Raw genomic sequence first — 21,540 nt, 5'->3', positions numbered from 1 at the left:
TACTTTTCTTATTTTCTTTATGATTTCCTTACAATTGAAAGATACGCTTATTAGCTTTGTTCGAACAAAGAAAAATATAGCGAGAGATTGGACCCGTGCTTTATGGAATTATTTATATCCTGCACGTGCTCGAAGCCTGATTCCCCAACGTAACGTTAGATTAACTTTGCCATTCCTGTTCTCTTGTATCGCATTTTTGCGACGCGACTTCGGAGATGGGGCGAAAGAATGTCCAGGATCGTCGTTACACGAAGGTCGTCGATAAAAATCACGTCGAATTCCTTAAAATTAATTTTAGAAACTTTCTTATGGTAGCCGAGGGACGGGGAAGTAATTTTGGCTCGAGTCGTCGTTTAATTTTCTCCGCTTCTTTCGATCGTCAATCATTAGTCTTTGATCTTTTGGAATATTTTTGGAGAAGAAATAATTAATAAATATTAATTCTTTCTATTTCGAAGTTTCTTCTTTGTTATGAATTCAATGTTATTTGCGAAATTGAAAGTTTAAGTAGATAACCCTGAGTTTTGTCAGCCATAGCTATTACACTAGTTCAGTGGAAATCTCTGTAATTGACCAGCCATAGATAATAAAATCTCCATTTGAATAAAATATATTAGATATTGATATTCCTCTGGATTATTATATTTATCACACAGTATTTAATAAATGTCTGCGTTTATATTAGTATAATGTATAAACTGTTAAGGGCTCCGCAAGTGATTTAAATCTACCATATGTCAGACATGAACTTTATATAGAAAAATGAAGTAAATATCGAACACGACTGGATCAACACGCTTCTTAACGATCTAATTTAGAATCGAGATGGAAAAATACTTTCGCCCACGTCCTCGCTCAAGCGTCACGAAGCATATGTGAACTTTCATTTCCTTTTTCTACGACCGAAACTCGTGTAAACATTTTCTGACGCGTGAACGGATATTTTTGCTATCAACAGGTGAGACTGCTATTTCGAAAATAAATTATTCATAGGAAAGTGGCTGCTTTGTTCTGTCGATTATCAGATAACGTAAGTACTTCTTCACGATCCAAGAACAACTTGAATGAATCAATAGATCGTATAAATAAATTAATTGAATCAATGCTACTCGATTCGACGACAGGTAGTTCAAGTGGTTGTCTCGTTTTGTAAATAAACGAACTCGAAGGTGGTTCGCATACGCGCATATTTTCGAGCGTATTTCAAGCGAATCGAGGCTGTGGAACCGTAAAAGGAGCATCCATCGGTTAGTCAGCGGGCGGAAACGTGGAATTAGCTTGCTTTTGCGTCGCCGAACGCTAGCCATCAATGAACAGCTACGTCAACGGGCGTCCTCGACTATAATAGCAATGACTACAGACACAAAAGACTGGACATGCCTTTATTTTCGAGGGGTCATGATAATGACCGCTGTATTCTTTGTGTTCCTGAATCTCTCTTACATTCCTGCATCCCTTACATCCTTGCCCTCCTTACATCCCTACATCCCTTACATCCCTGCATCTCTTACATCTCTCTATTCCTTACATCCCAGCATCTCTTACATGCCTATATCCTTTATATTCCTGCTTTCTTTTTATCCCTGTATTCCTTACATCTTTCCATCTCTTACATCATTGCATTTTTTACATATCTGCATCCCTTACATGCCTGCATCCCTTACATCTCTGCATTCCTCACATTCCTGCCTTCTTTATATCCCAACATCCCTTACATCCCTTACATCCCTGCATCTCTTACATGCCTGTATCCTTTAAATCCTTGTATCACTTATATTCCTGCATTCCATACATCCCAGTACCTCCCTGAAATTGAGTTGAAATTTTTGCGGCTATAAGGCCTGCGATTTTATACAAATTTAGTTCCTTTTTTCGCCAAAAGAGGGCGCTGATTCGACATTGAAATTTTAGTTCACATTTTTGCCGCCAGAGGGCCAGAAATTGAGCAAGATTTAGTTCTTTTTTTCAAAACCAGATGGCGCTGATCCGACATCGAAATTTTAGTTCACATTTTTGCCGCCAGAGGGCCAGAAATTGAGCAAGATTTAGTTCCTTTTTTCAAAACCAGATGGCGCTGATTCGACATCGAAATTTTAGTTCACATTTTTGCCGCCAGAGGGCCAGAAATTGAGCAAGATTTAGTTCCTTTTTTCAAAACCAGATGGCGCTGACTCGACATCGACATTTTAGTTCAAATTTTTGCCGCTAGGGGGCGCTGTTTTTCGAAATTTTCTCAAAATTTACTTACCTTTACTTACCTTTACTCGAAGCAGTCTTTATAATATATTTATTATAAGAAATGTAGGGATGAAATCAATGTAGGGATGTAAAGAATATAGGGATGAAAAGAGTGTAGGGATGAAAAGAATGTAGGGATGAAAAGAATGTAGGGATGAAAAGAGTGTAGGGATGAAAAGAATGTAGGGATGATAATAATGTAGGGATTTAAAGGATGATAAGAATGTAGGGATTTAAGGGATGAAGAGATGTAAGGAATGTAGGGATAAAAAGAATGTAGGGATGAAAGGAATGTAGGGATAAAAAGAATGTAGGGATGAAAGGAATGTAGGGATGAAAAGATCCCTGCATCTCTTACATGCCTTTGCATTCCTGCTTTCTTTATATCCCTATATTCGATACATTCTTGCATCTCTTACATCATTGCATCCCTTACAAGGCATATTTACTCTTGTTAGATCTGTATACAGACTATAGTCACTGATAATAGTAAACGCGTATGCCACGAACCTGCGTGGCCATCACGTTCTTCCGGGGACGTTGCACTAAATTTACCTTCCGATGCGTCACAATTGAACACGCCGTTCTCAACGTCGTCCACGCGTTCGAGCGATTTAGAAGATGATTCATATCGGATGATCAGCATAGTTTACCCTGTGTTGCGTTGGTCAGTGAAGACTCTTAAATCGAATTTAAGACAACGAAAAGCAAATTACATTAGGCTGAATAATATTCTGTTTTTAAACAGTAGATTCATAAAACTATCTCTCTTACCATTAGCCTTTCTTTAGAAAATTAAGATTTTTCACGTTTATAAATATTTTAATAACAACCGCTTTAATTAAAATTGATCAAAGCTATATTAAGATTTAATAGAAGTATTGCACAATAAGCCACATTTCAAGCCGTATGTCAACCGTTTCCTGCTAAATGAAACGTCGATTTATTATTGGCGTTCCAATTACTCCTGAATGGCGTCTGGCTAAATTGGCTCTTCGGTAATCTTCGCGTTGCCAAAAAAATAGCGGAACGAGTTACCGGTAGGAATCTAACGAGAAGGAGGTTCGTCGTGTCCCGATCTCTCGAATTAACCGCGAAACACGGGGGTCGGTTTATCACTGACAAAGTGGCGATATACGAGCTGGATCGGACAGGGGAACAAGTTGAGACCGGCATAAATCAGTCGAAGCGTATTTCCAATATTTCTATCAAATACTTTACCGATCTTCTATCGAATACCGTCGAAATTTCTGTCGCCAAATATTTGGAATATTTGAGAAATTTGTTGCATTTTCGAATTTACTTTCGATGGATGGTTCCAAAAATAAAAATTAGTTGCTGGAATCTCTAACATTTAAAATTAGCATGGAATGAGAAATATTTAGCCGTATCGGTTCAAATGTGCATTAAATCCGGCGTTTGCGTATTTTCACTTTTACGCAAATACACCGCGTTTCTTTGAAGCTCGGTATTCCATGAATCAATGTAATTCATGGATCTAGAATTAACCCTAAAAAGAAGAAAGAACTTTAGGAGACTCTCATCCTTAATATAAGATCGATGATACATATAGCAATAGAATTATTATTTCCAATAATTACCATTGAAAAATATATCAACTCAAACCAAATTCCTTGAATAGGAACTATTCCATTTAACAATTGATCCATCAGAATCTTCTTCTTAAAATTCTCGATCACAAGTGTTTTCAAAGATCGTAAACAAAACAAAGGGTTCAACGAAAACGGCTTCACGAATGTTCGTGAATGAATCGGTCAGCCATTGATTAATAAAAGAAAGATGTAGTAGCCTCGGAATCATCGTTTCCGGTGTTGGCATCGAAAGACCTCGGATTCGCACGGAATTGGCTCGAAAACTCGGTAAATATTTCGGTTGGTCTCTCGATGGAATTTCGCCGGTGGGAGTCATTTGACGTAGCTGGCATCTTATAAAAAGACGTGCGGCGTCGCGACGCTGCATTCACGAGACGAGAGTCAACGAAACGAGCGCAACAACAGCCGCGATAATCGCGACAACCGCGATCATTCGAAACAACATCATCGGTTCTCTCTCGATATCAATTTTAAACGAACAGTATTAATACCCTACCCTTCGTCTTTTCTTATTTTTAAATTAATTCTTCCTTTTTGTATTACTTTACGGTGAAACTATGTCATCAGTGATGCTTGTGAGTATCTTTTGAAAGTGGTGCTTTAAATTATGTTAATTAGATACGCATGTTTTTGTACGGTGAACAGTGCGAGCCTTGACAATGAACTTGATCGTGGTGTCTGATTAAAACTCTACTTGTTCTACTGTATCCACACGCTCCCATCTTGGCATATTATTCTGGTGTTTTTGTCAAAAGTGTGTCAACTTCTGTCGAGATGTTTATTTATTTTCAATTTAAAAATAGTTATACGTCTACCTTTTTCTATCTTTCCTGATTGTTGCTATATCAATTTATAACTTCTCTTTAAATTTTACATTTAAAGAAGTAGAGATTCTAAATGTCATTCAATTTTTTGGGAAGTTCAATTAAAATTTTCTATAATATTATAATGAAACCATAGACAAATTGACAAAGCATAATAATCAGTGACTATATCCTATAGTATTATATTATCATTTTTGCACGTACGCGAAAATTTGTCAGCATGCCATCGATGGCTCTTTAAATGGTCCAAACTGGCCGTCTTCCAACATTCCACCTTGATCAACCGCACCATGACACTCTTGCCCTCTTTAAACGTTCCCTCGAATCGTCAATTTTCCAATCGCGCAATTCTTCTCATAAAAATGAAAGCAAGTTTCGCAGAATCTTTCCTTTCGCGAAGAAAATTGAATTAGTATTCTCGAGTAATTATAGAACTAATCTGTGACGATGCATTCGCAAGCTACTTTCACGATTACGTGCGAAGAATGTTTTCCCAGACGTGTTATTCGAAGATTAGAAGCCTCGATGTTGCTCTAACAAAGTCAGTCCTCGTCTGACTATCGAGTGCTCCTTACATAAAGCTTCTCTCGTCAACGTTCTATTTTCATTCGTTTCGTACGACTGCTGTCATTTCTTCGTCATTCGGTTAGATTACATTGCTTCTGACGACGAATAATTGAGGATAATTAAATTTGGAAACATTCGTTCGGTTTCAGGAATCACTCAGCGACAAAGTGGCGATGTTCGAACAAAATGCGAACAAACACCAGGAGAAACAGAGCAAGAATCCATTCACCTCGGGATTGAATCTCGAGAAACGAACATTTTCCAAGGACGAGTATGGCAGGTGAGTCGTGCAATTCTTCGCAAAGCACTACCCTTCAAAATAAATATCCCAAATAAGAAGAATTATTATTCAAATATTAACCCATCAGCTATCACGATCCCCATTTGGGGATTTTAGAATTTTACGTACACCACCCGGCGCCAAAAATATGCATATATACAGGGGGTTCGACAACAGGTGGGCGAAATTTTAAGGGGCGATTCTAGGGATCAAAATAAGACGAAAATCAAGAATAACGAAATAGCGTTTGCGGCTTTGTTTTCCAGTAATTAACGTTTAAAAATTCGAGTAAAAAGCGCCTGAAACCTGCAATCCGCCCAGCACCGACGACTGAACGTCAGGTCAACAGGGGTCGGTACAGTTATAACCAAGAATGGAAGCCGAATGCTGCAGTACCGAGAAACAGAATAGCACCAGATAAGTTTCTACTATTCAACGATTCTAGGATTCTAGGATGTAAATATGAAGCGCAAGATTGACGAGTGAATTCTTGGTTATGACTGCAACTTCCCCTGCTGACCTGACGTTCAGTCGTCGGAGCTGGGCGGATTGCAGGTTTCAGGCGCTTTTAACTCGAATCTTTAAACATTAATTACTGTAAAACAAAGCCGCAAACGCTATTTTGTTATTCTTGATTTTCGTCTTATTTCGATCCCTAGAATCACCCTTTAAAATTTTGCCCACCTGTATAACTTATCCGGCCAAAAATTTCAAAAAAAGAAAATTTTGCAGCTAATGGGTTAAGTAGATAAATTAATAGACATTTTTCCTGATGGATTCCAGACCGGAAGCTGGTTCTCTGACGGCTATGCGTGGCCGGAAAGCAGCAGCCCACATTCTCAAAGAGGTGCTTGAACTTTGCGAGATCATTTATCAAGAAGGTACACCCTGCCGGGACGATCCAGAGATCATCGCGATCACGTTCGGTGATCTCTTCAATATTTACACTCACATCAGCGACAAATGCGTGGGTCTTTTACTGAGGGCCAGGAAACAGAAGTTGGTTGACTTCGAGGGGGAAGTTCTGTTCCAGGTATTCGATCGATCTTCTTTTTAATTAATTTAACAATTTTCTCTTTCAATATATTTTCGAATTGATTAATCTTTGCTTCAGAGGCGAGACGACGACGTACCGATATACCTGCTGAAACCTCTGAAAGAAATTCGCGAGCTTTATAACCAGCGACTACAGGAGATCGCAAAGGAAACGCCATTGAGTTAACAATCGCTTTAACTTCGATCCATCCGCTCTTCAACAAATTACTCGTTGAATCGCTTCCGGAATCGTAGTTCCGGCAATGACCATTGTATAATATAGAATGTAATTTTTATTGGAAACCGAGGATGTAAATATGAAGCGCGAGGTTGACGAGTGAATGATGTAGATTCTTGTTAAGAAACGAACTTGTACAATGTGATACTTCATAGGATAGAAATAAAAAGATTTTTATAAAATCACTGTGTTAATTATTCCTGATTATTCCGATCGCTCCGTTGGGCATTGAAATCAATGGAGATCAGGAGCTTCTTTTACTTTCAAACCTTTATTCGTACAGAGCTGTTCGTGTACTTACATTAAAAATAATCAGGTCTCTCGCCATTTTCAGAAGAAAATTATCAGACGCGTATTTCAACGCGGATGATTCGAGCGAGAATGATCTGAGATCATTGAAATGCCTTGGATAATTATTTACAGGGTGTCAACCCTGTAATGCTTGATGGGTTAAATTGGAAAATTTACAAATATTTCTTTTAAGAATTCAGGTAATTCTTGTTCTTATCGGTGTTCAAAATTGTATCATCTGATCTGAACAGAAAAGTAATTCTCAGTGATAAATTGATATTAAATCAATTATACAGGATAATTGGATAAGGTTCAACGCTGAAATTGTTCATTTAATACCTATTTTACAACGACTATTCACTCTCACATTATTACAATCCATTAGTATAGAACCTTTAATGTCAAAAGTAATATCCACAATACAGAACTCGTGTTTCCTGCTGTATTTATTGTTACGAGGATTAAAACAGACTTGTTCATTTTATAAAAATAGATCCTAGATTTGATACCGTTCTAAGTAATCGGAAAAAAAGATTCAAACAACACTTGCTTTCTACAAACATTTAAATAATCCTCACATTTGATACAAGCGTTTAATCGTTTCCATTGATTGCAAAGTTATCAAAAAAAGAAAGGAAAGTTACACAAATTTCCAACGAATAAATCAAACGTTTCGTTTCACTTTTACAAAGAAAATTAATTAACATCCAGTTTCTGCCGGATCTCTCATTGTTGCTCGAAGAATAATTTTCCCAATGTCGGGGGAGGGGGAGGAAACGGACAAAGGGAAACATGGAAAACGAACGAACGTTCGTCCCGCGATTAATCGGTTCATCGGGATAAGAAAAATCGATAAGATTGGGAGGAGAAAATAAAACGGTTCTTCGAAATTCCAGACACGTGTCGAATCGTTCTCGCTCGAGACGCGTCTTCTTATGTATCTCTGTGCGCTTTCTTCACGAGAAAAAAAAATATATGTATGTATATATGTATATATTTAATGTCTCTTAACATTAATCAATAATCTCTTTAAACATCGCGCGTGTAACGATAAAATTCTTATGTACAATGGTATTTGAAATCTCGCGAGCTTCATCGATTACTCGAGTGGCGTAAGTTTCGTGAGCATCGAGGAGGCTTCCGCGATCATAGGATGGATCCTTTTCGCCGACTATCATCATTCGTTTAAACGATCGTGTTTGACGACGGAAGCCCCCGTTTGAAAGTTACGTCACCGATCAATCATACAGTTCGTATAATATATCAATTTTATTTTTCTTTGTTTATTTAAATCGTCCTAAAGTGTACCACTCGATCCAACGACAAAGGGAGTACGCTCTTCTTTGAGGTCCGCGCTGCTCTCCGCTTAACCGTCCAGTTTCGTCGTCCTGCATCGTCGTCATCGATACGTTAACGAGCTTCCGTTCGGTGTTCTCCGTGGCCTGGAATCTTCCCGAAGAAGTTTCCGTCTGAATGGATCAACGAAAAAAAAAAACGCGATCGACGACGGTACGAGAAGATCGAGTTAGATAAAAGTGGTTGATTTCCACGACAGTGTCCATCGAACACGTTCGACACCGTGTTCCTTTCTCTCCAGCCAATCAACAGGCTAGATAGAGGGATCCTGAGTAAAGTTCGAGGGGTAGACCCTCCTCGTGGAAGACGCGAGGTGTCGAGGGAAGCGTTACGCGTATTTAGCGAGAAGTTAAGTTTCAATGGAAGAAGAAAATAGAAGTATCGAATTGAAGAACAACTTTCGTTTGGAATATTGAGCCAGACAGGGGCAAAAGAAAAGAAGAATGTGTTAGAAGCAAAGAGTAATAATAAATTGATTAAAGAAGTAATGGGAAATGAATGCTTCTACCGATCGTCGTCGCGTATCGATCTTAAGGGTGTTATCCCCTAACGGAGGATTTCATTAACGGACCACTCTGTTCTACAAAATTATACACACTCTTTTTCTTCGTATCACCGACAACGGAATACTTAGACGAAGGTGGTGTGATTCGTGAACGAGAAGCATCGTCGGCGAGCGGTGTGCAGCGAGTGGGGGTGCGTTAGCTAGCCAGGGAAAAGAGTGACCTATGGTCACCCATGAGCATCTCATCGACGTGTCGATCAATGAGTTATCGAGTATTTTCATTTATTATAATTTCTTTTGATTTTTTTTTTTTTGGTTCGCTAAATGATATCGCAGCAGGGCCGTTATTTCGCAGCAATCGCGCGAGTCAAGTCCCGCCTCTGTCCGTCTCTGTCTTTTTGCTTGGCTGAGCTTCTGTTTCATTTTTTTTTTTTTTTGGTTTTTTTTTCTTTCATTTTTCGGACTATTTTCCTGACATTCTTTCTTTTTCTCTTTCGTTCATTGTTTGTGCTTGGCAGAGAAATTGTTGCCGGTGGCACACATCGCGTGACAAGCCTAGACCCACTTGTCGACGACCGTTTCGCTTACTGCAACATAACACAGACACACCGATTAGTTTTCAACCCGTCTCTACGATGCTCTCGCGGAAACAGCTGCTCCGATTAGACGTTTTTAAAATGTTTTTTAATTTTTTTTTTTTTTTATTTATTTATTTTCATTGTTTTCTTATTTTGCATGGTTGGCCGCTTCGACTCCCTCTAGATTCTCGAGTTTGAAAAGTCTGTACTCCTAAATTGAAACTATATTTCCCGGAAAAAAAACTACTTGGTTGTTGCATCGACAGAACGCTCTCGCCTGAACATCCCAAGCTGGACTGTCATCTTCCGTGTATTTTTTTTCTTCTTTTAAAAATATCTTTTATGTGTTTTTTTTTCTTTTTTGTTTTTTTTTTCAATGAGTTTGTACACCCCGATCTGTGTGTGTATATGTACGTGTCGATAGTGTCCGTAAGATATCTGTCGGCTCGATCCTGTCGATCAGCTTGCGAGTTGTTGCGGATGGGTGTCGTTTAAGCGCCATTCCGACGATTTTTCTCGTGTCCCGGACTGCTGTCGATTTCGTCCGACGCGTTCTCGATCTTTATTTCGTCATCACCACAGGCGGTGCCACTGTAAGCATATCCAAGTAATTTCGATTAATTACGAGTAGCCATTCGTTAACGTCGCGTCTCGCGAGCACATCCGATCGATGGAAGTAGCGTCGAAAACAGAACGGTACATGACCGGAAGTTCAGTGGTACCGGATGTACAAAAGTATCGTTTCTCAATGTCGATTCCTGTCATTTCGTGGGAATATCATCAACGAAAATTCAACAATTGCACCGTCTAATCGGAATATTTTCAAGTTACTTCAAGATTTTTCTTAGATTAATGCATTGCTTATTGGTTGACTTTGGTGTCTTCAGAAATATTAAGAAAAATTTAATTAATATTAACATAAATCATTATTAAATGAATTTGCTATCAAACTAGAAGAATAATGATTTCCTAATGATTTTAAATGTATAAATTAATGAATGACGAAATAACTTAAAAATGCATCTAACACCTTGCAATCCATACGCAATTGATTAAACGAAGATTCATTTAAATAATTTCACTCTACAAGAAAAACTCACTCTAAGTAGAAACTATAAATCTGATACGGGGACTGTCGTCGTCATTGTCGTGTCTCGTCTCACAGTGTACAGATAAAGTTATGAAAAATTCAATGAAAAATAATTAGAAATAAAATTCTGTTACCTGATTCCAGTTCACAGCGTCCTTACGTTCCAGTGACGTTGGTTCGCTCCTCGACTGAATAGTATCACACACCAGCAGGCAGGAGTTAGCAAAAAAAATGTGTTTCGGGTTGCTGTGTTCAGGGGCAACTTCCTCGAACAAGGGACATGGTCATTCCAGGCCGATATCGGTATCATTTCTGAATATTTTTTATTCTCCTTGCCGATCCAGAGAATGCATGCAGAAATACAAACAACAACTCTGGGGACATAGAATGGCCATGATTGATGGAACAAGGCGGAAATGGTGGTGGTCGCTTGCACTTTTCCGGCTGGTCCAGTTTCCAGTTTCATGGTTAAACTTACACGAATTCGACGTTAATTAAAATCGTTCTTTCAACGAAGAATAGAATTTTTTTTTATCTCTCGTTACGCTGATGACTGATGAGGCGAATGATTTCCTTGATACATTCACGATTTAGGATCTAACAGTTAGATTGTTAAGAGACCTCTGGGTATAAATCTTTCTTGATCTTTAAACGTTTACAACCAGATGTCTGTGTAACAATTTTAACCCTCTGAGTGCTGCAGATTTGAAAAAATTATGAATTAAAATAATAAAATAAATAATGATCGAAAATTTCTGCACTCAAAGGGTTAACCAGGAGTATTGAAAAATGTTGATACGGTAAGAGGATAGGTACAATCACGATTAAATGAAATAGAGGAACGTGAACAGGTGACAGAGAGATAAAGGCACAGAAAATTACACAGGTGTATGGAGACAGAGTGGAGCAAACAAACACTTATTACAGTTCACATTGTATTAAGTGTTCGATGTTCTTACACGCGGCATATGCCACTCTCCTGCCAGATACTCTACTCTTTCAACCGATTTCTCTTCTCTTTTTTTTTATGTTTCTTTTCTTTTAATCATAATAGGCCGATCATTGACATGCGAACACGCATTTAGTTAACACATCATTCCTATTTTTCATTTCCTCATTTATTTATGTAACAAGTAACGCACTAGAGGTTGGACCGTCGCTAATTATCGATAATTCGTTCGCGATAATACGTATACTTTCACTTTTATTTATTTATTTATTTATTTTTTTTTTTTTCACCTTCCGGTCTTGATTCGAGATGAAACGCGACAATCGAAGAGACACGGTGTGTTTGCGAAACCCGTTTATCCTATTCACGATGCAAATCATTCTTATCCCTTCTTCTCTCTGTCTATATTATCGTCGTCGAATCGCTTGCCGGTTTGTTCGTTAGACCGTCGATGCGGGTCTAATTAATTAGGATCATCACACCGTCGATCCGCCACAACGTGCGTCTGTGGCGAACGTATGCATCAAATCATTCAAATATAATCGCACTCTATTTATAAGTTATTAATCATTATTATTATCATTAATATTATTAATATTATCTTATTATCATTAGAAATAGGTACTTCCTGAACGAACGATGCGACCGTGGGTATCATCATCGTACCATTTACCGTACTAGATTAGCTAGAGCGTCAGGCAAGCGTTCGCTGGATTCGCCTGCGGTAGAAACGCGATATTTCACAAGCGTTTCGAAGAAAAATTTCGCAACTATCATATCGTCTACGGATGAAAGGTTCTGGGAATAGGGTAAGAAAGGTTGAAGATCCTCGCGTTTCACCGACATCGCGAATCCAGCGATTCAATTTTCTCTTGCGTAACGCGGCGGAGCGTTGGCCTTATCTTTCCTCTCCGTGACATCCTCGTCATCGATCTTTTTCCAAGTCAACAGAGAGGAAGAAAAGAAAAGAACAAACGAGAAATAAAAAGACAAAAAAAAAGAAGAAAACAGAGAAAAAACACAATCCACACAATCCAAGTACTTACAAACGTTCGGTACGTCGAATGAACGAACGCAAAAAACAGAATGAATTTGTTTCTCTCACGTTTTACGTTTTATTGAGCGTCGTGAAGTGCCGTCAGACCGTTTTCGTTCGTATCGGCAATCATGATCTTCGCGATCTATCTCTGTGCCATCGACGCGATACGCAACGACGAGAGCGTAAAAATTACACTAGCTTTTATTCTGAATATTTCACCCGGTCGCGCGATCGCACAGGATCAATCGTCGAAGAAGATCTGCCGGTACTCGATTGATATCAGTGATATCGCTGTACAAAAAAAAAAAAAAAAGAATAAATTGCTTCTATGTTAAATTCGAACAAAACACACACAAGTTAGTGGGTTTCCTCGACGGATTCGAAGTAAGCGGTGCCGATCGGCGCGTGCCCGTTGACGAGCACCCATGGCTGCACCCAACGCGCTACCCTCCCCCCGTCCATCGGTCACGCGCCCATCCACGAACCCCGCGTTACACGTCACCGTCGCTATACTCTTCGCGAAAAAAAGAAAATCATTTCTTCGCGGATCTCCCGTCTAATTAAGTTCAGTTATGCCCATACCAAAGTAGTATCACGCCCTAACCGGTTTAATTAATAATATTTATGTATATAATATATATATATATTACACTAGTATTTTAAATTGCGAACGAGGACTCTGTTGTTGACGCGTCGCCACGCTTTCAACGCAGTTAAATTAATTATGCACTTTTTCGCGTCGAACGAACGATGGACAAACGTTGTATTCACGCGAAAACACGAACCACTTCTTGAAACCACATCGTCAGTCTTGTTGCGTTTGCACGGGGTCGAGAAGTGGCTCGATTAGCGCGTTTCACCATTTACAAACACGGCACGATTCTGCCGAACAATATATATACTCTCTAGTATTATGATTTATAAAACCCCGGATGAGAAATGTGACTAAAGGAGACAGTTAGATGCGTTAAAGAGGCTCACGTAACTCGTGACGAGACCGGATATTCCGTTTCGCATGTGGCGCGTGTATAGAGATTGTTGTCGGCCAATGTCTGAACTCGAGATTCGCTCGATACCTTCTTCGTTATATTACATAAGAGTAAAATAAGAATAAAGGTAAATCGTTTAAGTTTCTTTTCTTTTTACAATGATTTACTGTTCGTTTCATTCAACGGCGAAAGAATGATAATGGAAATATTGGCCGTGATCGGTGAATAGGAACAAAAATGTACACTTAGGTAAGATAACGAGCGTTCCTCGTGTTCAGACCACCATCCTGAGGGAAACGAGGGGATTAATACAAGACACGGACTTGCAGAGACGATCGAGTTTCGGTCTCCTTCTTTTATGTTACACGCGCGAGTCTTTGCAGTCCGGATCTGTTAAATTAGTGGTATACAAATCTGTTGCATGGCATTAATCGTTCGAACATGTAAATCACACCCAGTAAGGTACACGTAAAGGTAAAAGAGTGAATGCGATGAGAGTGCAAAGATGGTAGAGTGATCCTGCCGTGCTCGTTTAATTCGATGAAACCGGATGTAATAAAAGGTGTCATCGTTTATCTTTTCATCCGAGACGCGGTTGAAATTGAATCGAACTAAATCGAACCGAGACTAAGTATTCAATCGTTTAGACGTAATATCGCGAAGAAAATAATTGAGTATCATCGTGGAAGTAACGATCACAATTTGTAAAGCACAGCAGGATTTACAAACTATCGATAGTGATTGTTCTACGAGGTGAGTTTTAGTAGGATGTACATCATCGAGGGTTTTTTTTCTTTTTTTAATTGTGCATGCAATTACTTCTCTACGGGAAGGAAGACATAGTATGTACGGGTTCAAAATGAGATCCATTAATTCAAACTTCATGCACAATCTTTGAGTTGACGTTTCAGCAACGGATCAGGCAGTTCCAGCATTGACCTCTTCACCGAAGCAGACATTCTTGATGCTAGGGAATTAATTAACAACAATTCGGTTCTATTTAATAAGCAACAACGAAAGCGGTGATAATGGAAAGTAAGAATAAATTAGAAAAGAAAAAGAAGAGCAACAATTAGAAGTTCACCGTGAGCTAATTATGCGTGTGCGTTAAAGTGAAGTGCCCGAAAAATAAGACTATTACCAAAACATCGTGCAACATGTTCCCTGGATTCCCATTTTTTTCTTTTTTAGAATTTTCTTAAACACTATACTTTACTACAAATTGATTTAACTAATAAAAAAAAATAGAACAAAAAATTGCCAGATTAACAACAAATAAGTTAACGAGTGCAGCTGCTATTTAAAATTTAAGGATCTACTGTTATAATAATTACAAGAAAAAAAAAAATTATTATTCATAAAGTGCAACGTGCTTAGAGGACATGCGAGTACAACAGGATAGGATCGGAATGTAATAACAAATCATTGAATTAGAAAAAACATCAATGGGTACTTTGTTGCGGAGGAAAGTTAAATGTTCAAAAGGCACTCGTAGAAAATAATTTAACAATCACAATTGTTTTGATTGCGATGGGTCTCTTTCTTTTATCACTCGAAGCCACTAAAACCCGTATATGATTGTAGAACGACGTCAGGGTACGGTGTGATGCGGGCATGGTGGGCCTTGGTGGCAAATCTGTATGGTTGTACTAACACCATGCACAACAGTCAAACTGGTTAAAATCTCACTTAAACGCACTTCAATTAATAACTTATCTCGAGCTTCCCGGGCAACGGGGAAGAACTTCGGTTTTAAATGCAATTGCAAGTCCGAGAACTCAGTTGCAAATGTTTTCCATAGGAAAAACATCGTCTGTTAGACTAAACATTTCTTTTTTTTTTTTTTTTTTCACGGATGTTCTATATGGGACAGATACGTAATAGTCGAAAGAACACAGCCCACATTAGAACGATCCAATGCACTGTGTAAATTGGATTCTCACCATCTGTGAACTTTCTGGCAATGAACTTCAGGGTTTCGTCGAGAAGTACCACTGGAATGGAGAACTTCATAACGGTAACCCACTCCTCGACCGTTAGAGGGGTAACTTGGAATACGGACTGAAACAGACAGGAAGTAAACATGTGTAGTAACAACGTGTCAATAATACAATATACACTTGGTATGCTTTTTAAATAATATACCGAAAGAACGTCGACGTAAAGGATGACAAAGTGGAGTGTGAAAGAAAGAGCCATAGAGGCAATGAGCCACATGTTAGACCACGGCGGCATAGTGATGAGAGACTGATTTTCAGATAAACTGAAAGGAAACAAAACAACAGAAAACAAATTAATAGTAGCTCAAACATTCACAGATACGGTGTTCGTTTATATCCTGTTACCTGTTCATAGCATTCAACATTTCAATAGTTACAAGTACAGACAGGGCCATTGTCATGGGATGAGGATCCGTGAAGATTTTGCAGTTAACGCCCTTAAATTCGTCACCACCGCCCAAGCACGCCAAGTGATGAGTCTATGAGTTTCAAAGTTTAATTTTACATGTATATTATCAAACATCAGACGATCAAATTTCCTAATCTAATAATCACCAGTTGGTAGTAGTTCATTTGTGGACCATGCGGACTGTACAAGAACCACCATGCAGCTGATCCAACGGTTGCAGCACCTACGTATCCACCAATAGCCAAATAGCGGAAGAACAACCAGCCAGAAATAAGAGATTCGTCGGCTTTACGGGGTGGCTGTAGCATCACAGATATAATTATAATTTTTTTTTAAATTTACATAATTAAACACCGATCGATTCATTGGAAACGTTACCTTGCTCATGATGTCCAAGTCGGGAGGATTGAAACCAAGAGCAGTAGCTGGAAGACCATCAGTAACCAAATTGACCCAGAGAAGTTGTACAGGGATCAGAGCTTCGGGAAGACCAAGGGCGGCAGTCAAGAATATACTGTAACGATTAAAATAATTTTCAAGTTATTTCTTTACAGAAGACTGGTAGAAATTTCTCAATACAAACCTCACGACTTCACCAATATTGGAAGAAATCAGATAACGGATGAATTGTTTCATATTGTTGTAAATGGCACGGCCCTCCTCAACGGCAGCGACGATCGAAGAGAAGTTGTCGTCTGCCAACACCATCTCCGAGGCGGACTTTGCTACGGCAGTTCCAGATCCCATAGCAATACCGATTTCAGCTTTCTTCAAGGCAGGGGCATCGTTCACACCGTCACCGGTCTGTAACAGATGAAAATAAATATCAGACAAAAATTAATTAATCCAAGTAATCTGCACCTGAAACAATACGTCGTCGATCTAAACTCACCATGGCCGAGATTTCGTTCATGCTCTGCAAGTACTCAACGATCTTAGATTTGTGAGCAGGTTCTACACGAGAGAAGAGACGAGCTCTAGCGCAGGCCGCCTTCTGTTCCGACGCAGGAAGATCGTCGAACTCGCGTCCGGAATAGGATTTTCCAGTGGTGTCCTCATCCTCGGTGAACACACCGATGCGTCTGCAGATAGCTTCAGCGGTGGCCTTGTTGTCTCCAGTGATGACGATTACGCGAATACCAGCGGCGCGACACCTCACAATCGAGTCGAATACTTCCTTGCGAGGCGGATCGAGCATACCAACGACACCAATGAACGTAAGATCCTTCTCGTATGTGTAGAACTTGGTGGAGTCGCCAAGGTCCATGTCGTCAGGCTTCATCGGATGATCAGCGGTGGCGAGAGCAAGGCAACGCAGAGTGTCCCTGCCCGTTCCGTATTGACGAGTCAGATCTAAGATACGATTCTTCAGGGTCGAGGTGAGAGGAACCTTGTTAGAACCGACACGAGCATGCGTGCACCTGTCCAAGACACCTTCTGGGGCACCCTTGACGAACAACTTCGGTCCGTTGCCCAATTTCGACGGTTTCAGAGGAACACAGTAAGAAGACATGGATTTACGATCACGGGAGAACTCCAGAGTGAATTCTTTCTTCCATTTCGTCTCCATGTCCTGTCTAACGACGATGGCGCCGTTACGCCTGTCCAGTCCGCTCTTAGGGACTCCAAACGGATTGATTTTCTCCGCGAGAACGATCAGAGCAGTCTCCGTTGCTTCGCCGACCTTTTCGAATGCTTGTTTGAATTCGTTGAAATCAATAGCGGAATCGTTACACATGATGCAGATTGTGCTGATCTCGTGAAGAGTCTCGTATTCCTGGCCCCGGATCTTCTGTCCTCTCAGGTAGAGGTCGCCGATGGGTTCGTAAGTTGATCCAGTGATCTCGAACTCGTGGAAGCTGCTGTCGTTGCCCTCGACTTTGTCGAAGATGAACATACTGTGAAACACATTCGTGCAATTCATTAAACAGACCTGTTTGAATGTACTCGATGATATTAATTAAAAACTTACCGGCTAACAGACATCTGGTTGGTGGTCAAAGTACCAGTCTTATCCGAGCAGATGACAGAGGTACAACCCAGAGTCTCGACGGAGGGTAACGATCTCACGATTGCGTTCTTCTTGGCCATACGACGAGTTCCCAAAGCCAGACAAGTGGTGATCACAGCCGGCAAACCTTCGGGAATGGCGGCTACGGCAAGAGCAACGGCGATTTTGAAATAGTAAATGGCACCCTTGATCCAGGATCCACCGTGGGCAGGGTCGTTGAAGTGACCGATGTTGATAGCCCAGACAGCCACGCAAATGACGGAGATGACTTTCGACAATTGCTCGCCGAACTCGTCCAATTTTTGTTGAAGAGGCGTCTTGATCTCCTCGGTCTCGGACATCTCGGTACGGATCTTACCGATGGCGGTGTTCAGGCCTGTACCAATGACCACGCCACGGGCTTTGCCCGCCGCAACGTTCGTACCAGAGAACAAAATATTTTTCTTGTCCTGTATTAACATAAAAGTTTCTGTAAATATTTCTCTTCGTCGATGGGTATAACTCGAAGCAGAATATTTGAAATCGCACCAACCTGGTTAACGGCACGTGGATCGGGAACAGGATCGGTATGCTTGATCACCGAGACCGATTCACCGGTCAGGATAGATTGATCGATCCTGAGGGTGGTGGAGAAGATCTTGGTGAGACGAATATCGGCCGGGATCTTGTCACCGACGGACACCTCGACGATGTCACCGGGAACGATCTCCTTGGCGCGAATTCGTTGAACACCGGCCTTGTCCGATCGTAAAACCTTACCCATTTCGGGTTCGTACTCTTTCAACGCTTCTATCGCGGACTCGGCATTACGTTCTTGCCAAACACCGACCACGGCGTTGGCGATGAGAATGAGCAAAATGACGAAGGGCTCGACGAACGCCGTGAATGCATCCTCGTGCTCTTCAAATAAAGCTAATACCTAGGAAACAAGCGAGACATTCAAATTATAAATATTTGATGATATGCAACATTTTTGAGGAAACGATACAAAGGTTTTCCAACGATCCGAATTACGTCAATTTCACTGGAAAGACAATGTTATCGTTAATGATAAGAACATTCTCCGGGAACAACGGAGAAATGCAATCTCTACACGTGCGTAAAGGTAACGAGAGTCTCGTGTCATAGGACAAGATAATCGATGCGCTATTTTCTCACCTTTGCAACCAGATGTATTTATAATGAACGAGCCTTGAACCACCCCCCCTCTCTATCGCGAACATAGCAAGACTTCGTGCAACTAATAATTACTTAACGGCTCGCGGAGGAATAATGCACTGCTTCGATTTTATTAATTACCGTGGTTTGAACGTCACATCTAAAAATAAAGCAACGCTCAATGGTTCATCGCGTTACATCCGAGATCATTCGTTGCCAATGAACGGGCGTGAACGGTTCAAACATTTCCCGAATACGGCTTCTTCGGATCCGATCGAATTGATTCCATCGTGATCAGGCTACGTAGTACATCATTGACGTATTTTAGATAGCGAGATACGTTCTTTGTTCTTTATCCGCCGATGTGAATAATCCTACTTTAGATTAATTAATGACCTGTCGTCTACCGATGTAAATGATAATCACTCGATCAATTTCTTAAGATTACCAATATATACAAATACGTACAAAAGAAATAATAGCGGCTAACAGAAGAATCTTAACTAAAAGGTCATCGAATTGCTCCAACACGAGTTGCCATATAGATTTTCCTGGAATCAGAAAACAAGTCCAAGTTAGATCGCACGCATTCCTTCCACCTTTGATTACCTGTTAATTGAGTCATTCTTGTATCAGGAAAAGAATCTTTTACCTTAATGCATATGCAATTATTATTATTTTTTTTAATTTAAGAAGAATGATATTTTCAAACTTTGCAATTAACAGGCTGATTAGGAAAAAATTTGGATATTAAAAAATTCTTTTCTACTTTTAATTTCGACACGACATTCCCTTGAAAATGCCACATTGTTGACCTAATTTGGCAATCAAAAAGCGACACAAACTGGCATTTTTCTCTTTGCAAGTGTTTTTCAAGGTTGACTATCAACAAAGTGAAATCGTCTGAGGTGGCACTAGTTTTCGCGTCGTATAACTTTGTAGGATCGTCAGAAGGCTACGAAGTCTGTTCCAACGAAGGTCATCGCGTCGAACGTCTAAGAAAAATAGCAACCTGTTGACTTGGCAATTCAGGTTCGATCTGGAAGAAGTCTCTCATCGATTCGCTTTAAAAAAAAATAAAAAAATAAAAAAAATGAAGAATGGTGAAGCTGATAGTAATCGGGGGCAGGGCCTGGCGTCCTTGATGGCAAGTGCCTTTTGCCAGTATGCGATTGACGTCACATCGTTCCAACGTGCTCTACGGTTGACGATTTCATTAATTGTAATCTACGGCGACGACCAGAGACCAGTGAAAATCCGATTGCTAGCCAATTACAGGAACGCGTTTCTACCTCGTCATACACCTGATCGCTTTTCACCACCTTGCATCTCTGGTCGGAATTTTAGCCGACGTTCCGTTCCCTGCACTTTAAATTTCCGGTTAACCATCGTTTCACTGTGATACGACCTGGACGAAACGTTTCGTTAAAAGTTTCCCATGAATTTTTTCATGATATACGCGAAACTTGCATAAATATCCACTATGTTTATTAAGTTTTTTTTAATTATTCTCGCGAACTTTTGCGGGCAATCTTAGATTTTCACTCTGTGAAAATGGCTCATTATGATATTTTGATAAATTTACCAATTTTCATGAATAAGTTATATACAACGTACGAAGAGAAATCCCGAAGAATGAAATAAAATAAAAAGAAATGCAGAAGAATGAAATAAAATTAAAAAAAATCCAGAAGAATGGAATGAAATAAAAAGAAATTGATTCGAATCGAATGACCGCAGGTAACGCAACGAAATGCGATTTCGCGACGGTCAATATGTCATCAATGTCTCTTTCGACGAGTGTTCTGCAATCATCACTTTCATCATCGCGTTTGTCCACGCAATACGGATATTGTTGATCAGCGACAGGTTGAAACGCGGAACGAGTAACTTGGAGGACCTACCGGTTTCGCTGGTTCCGTTCTGTCATTAAATTATGAAAGAAATCTCATTAATGCGGCCTTGATTGGCTGGGTCTGCGTCAACGGTGCATCTCGCGACACAAAACTGGCAGAAACGGAAGTGAGCTATTACGTGAGATGAAAATCAATACGGCTGTTACCGTTTTAGGACTTCGGGCTCGAACGGCGGCGCCCTTTTGGAAAAGAATTTCAACACCGTCCAGTTAAAAATAACGACACCGATAATGGAAGAACAATCACATTTCTTTTTATAAATTTCATCGCAGGAATCCTTGAAACATAATAAATGAAATATTATTACACAATTTATGAGGCTTTTAATTTAACCCGAATATCAAAATTTTCAAACTTCTCGATTCATTTTGAAGGCTGCAAGGAAGCTCGATCGTTACTTGAATTAATTAACGAGCGATAAATTCAGGGCTCGAGTTTACCAAGTAGCTCGATA

The 21,540-nt window shown here is 39.9% G+C and overlaps 2 protein-coding genes across 6 annotated transcripts in view; one reads left to right on the top strand and one right to left on the bottom strand.

The window, feature by feature from the left end:
* The first annotated feature begins 4,208 nt into the window (after positions 1–4,208).
* Positions 4,209–6,977, top strand: LOC114883058 (actin-binding Rho-activating protein-like). The gene is made up of 4 exons (XM_029200416.2): positions 4,209–4,426; positions 5,392–5,522; positions 6,306–6,555; positions 6,637–6,977. Exons 1-4 carry the CDS (start codon positions 4,409–4,411, stop codon positions 6,742–6,744), a joined length of 507 nt encoding a protein of 168 aa, XP_029056249.1. The 5' UTR covers positions 4,209–4,408; the 3' UTR covers positions 6,745–6,977.
* Positions 6,978–8,064: 1,087 nt separating this feature from the next.
* Positions 8,065–21,540, bottom strand: part of LOC114883057 (calcium-transporting ATPase sarcoplasmic/endoplasmic reticulum type) — a 29,849-nt gene continuing 16,373 nt past the window's right edge. For 4 of the 5 annotated variants that reach the window (XM_029200409.2, XM_029200412.2, XM_029200410.2 and 1 more), the window contains exons 4-13: positions 19,639–19,721; positions 18,545–18,931; positions 17,974–18,461; positions 16,894–17,899; positions 16,585–16,805; positions 16,380–16,515; positions 16,148–16,300; positions 15,938–16,071; positions 15,738–15,855; positions 15,023–15,653 (exon numbers count right to left, since the gene is read on the bottom strand). In XM_029200409.2, the coding sequence (XP_029056242.1) occupies positions 15,453–15,653; positions 15,738–15,855; positions 15,938–16,071; positions 16,148–16,300; positions 16,380–16,515; positions 16,585–16,805; positions 16,894–17,899; positions 17,974–18,461; positions 18,545–18,931; positions 19,639–19,721 (2,927 nt within the window). In that variant the 3' untranslated portion in view covers positions 15,023–15,452. Of the gene's footprint in view, positions 10,117–15,022; positions 15,654–15,737; positions 15,856–15,937; positions 16,072–16,147; positions 16,301–16,379; positions 16,516–16,584; positions 16,806–16,893; positions 17,900–17,973; positions 18,462–18,544; positions 18,932–19,638; positions 19,722–21,540 lie in introns of those variants that run through there. The other variant, XM_029200417.2, reaches the window with a different exon arrangement.

This window comes from Osmia bicornis, chromosome 2, assembly GCF_907164935.1.
Source record: "Osmia bicornis bicornis chromosome 2, iOsmBic2.1, whole genome shotgun sequence".
NCBI classification, from domain to species: Eukaryota; Metazoa; Arthropoda; class Insecta; order Hymenoptera; family Megachilidae; genus Osmia; species Osmia bicornis.
The sequence above is the reverse complement of the archived record's forward strand: the minus strand, read 5'-3'. Positions and strand labels throughout refer to the sequence as shown.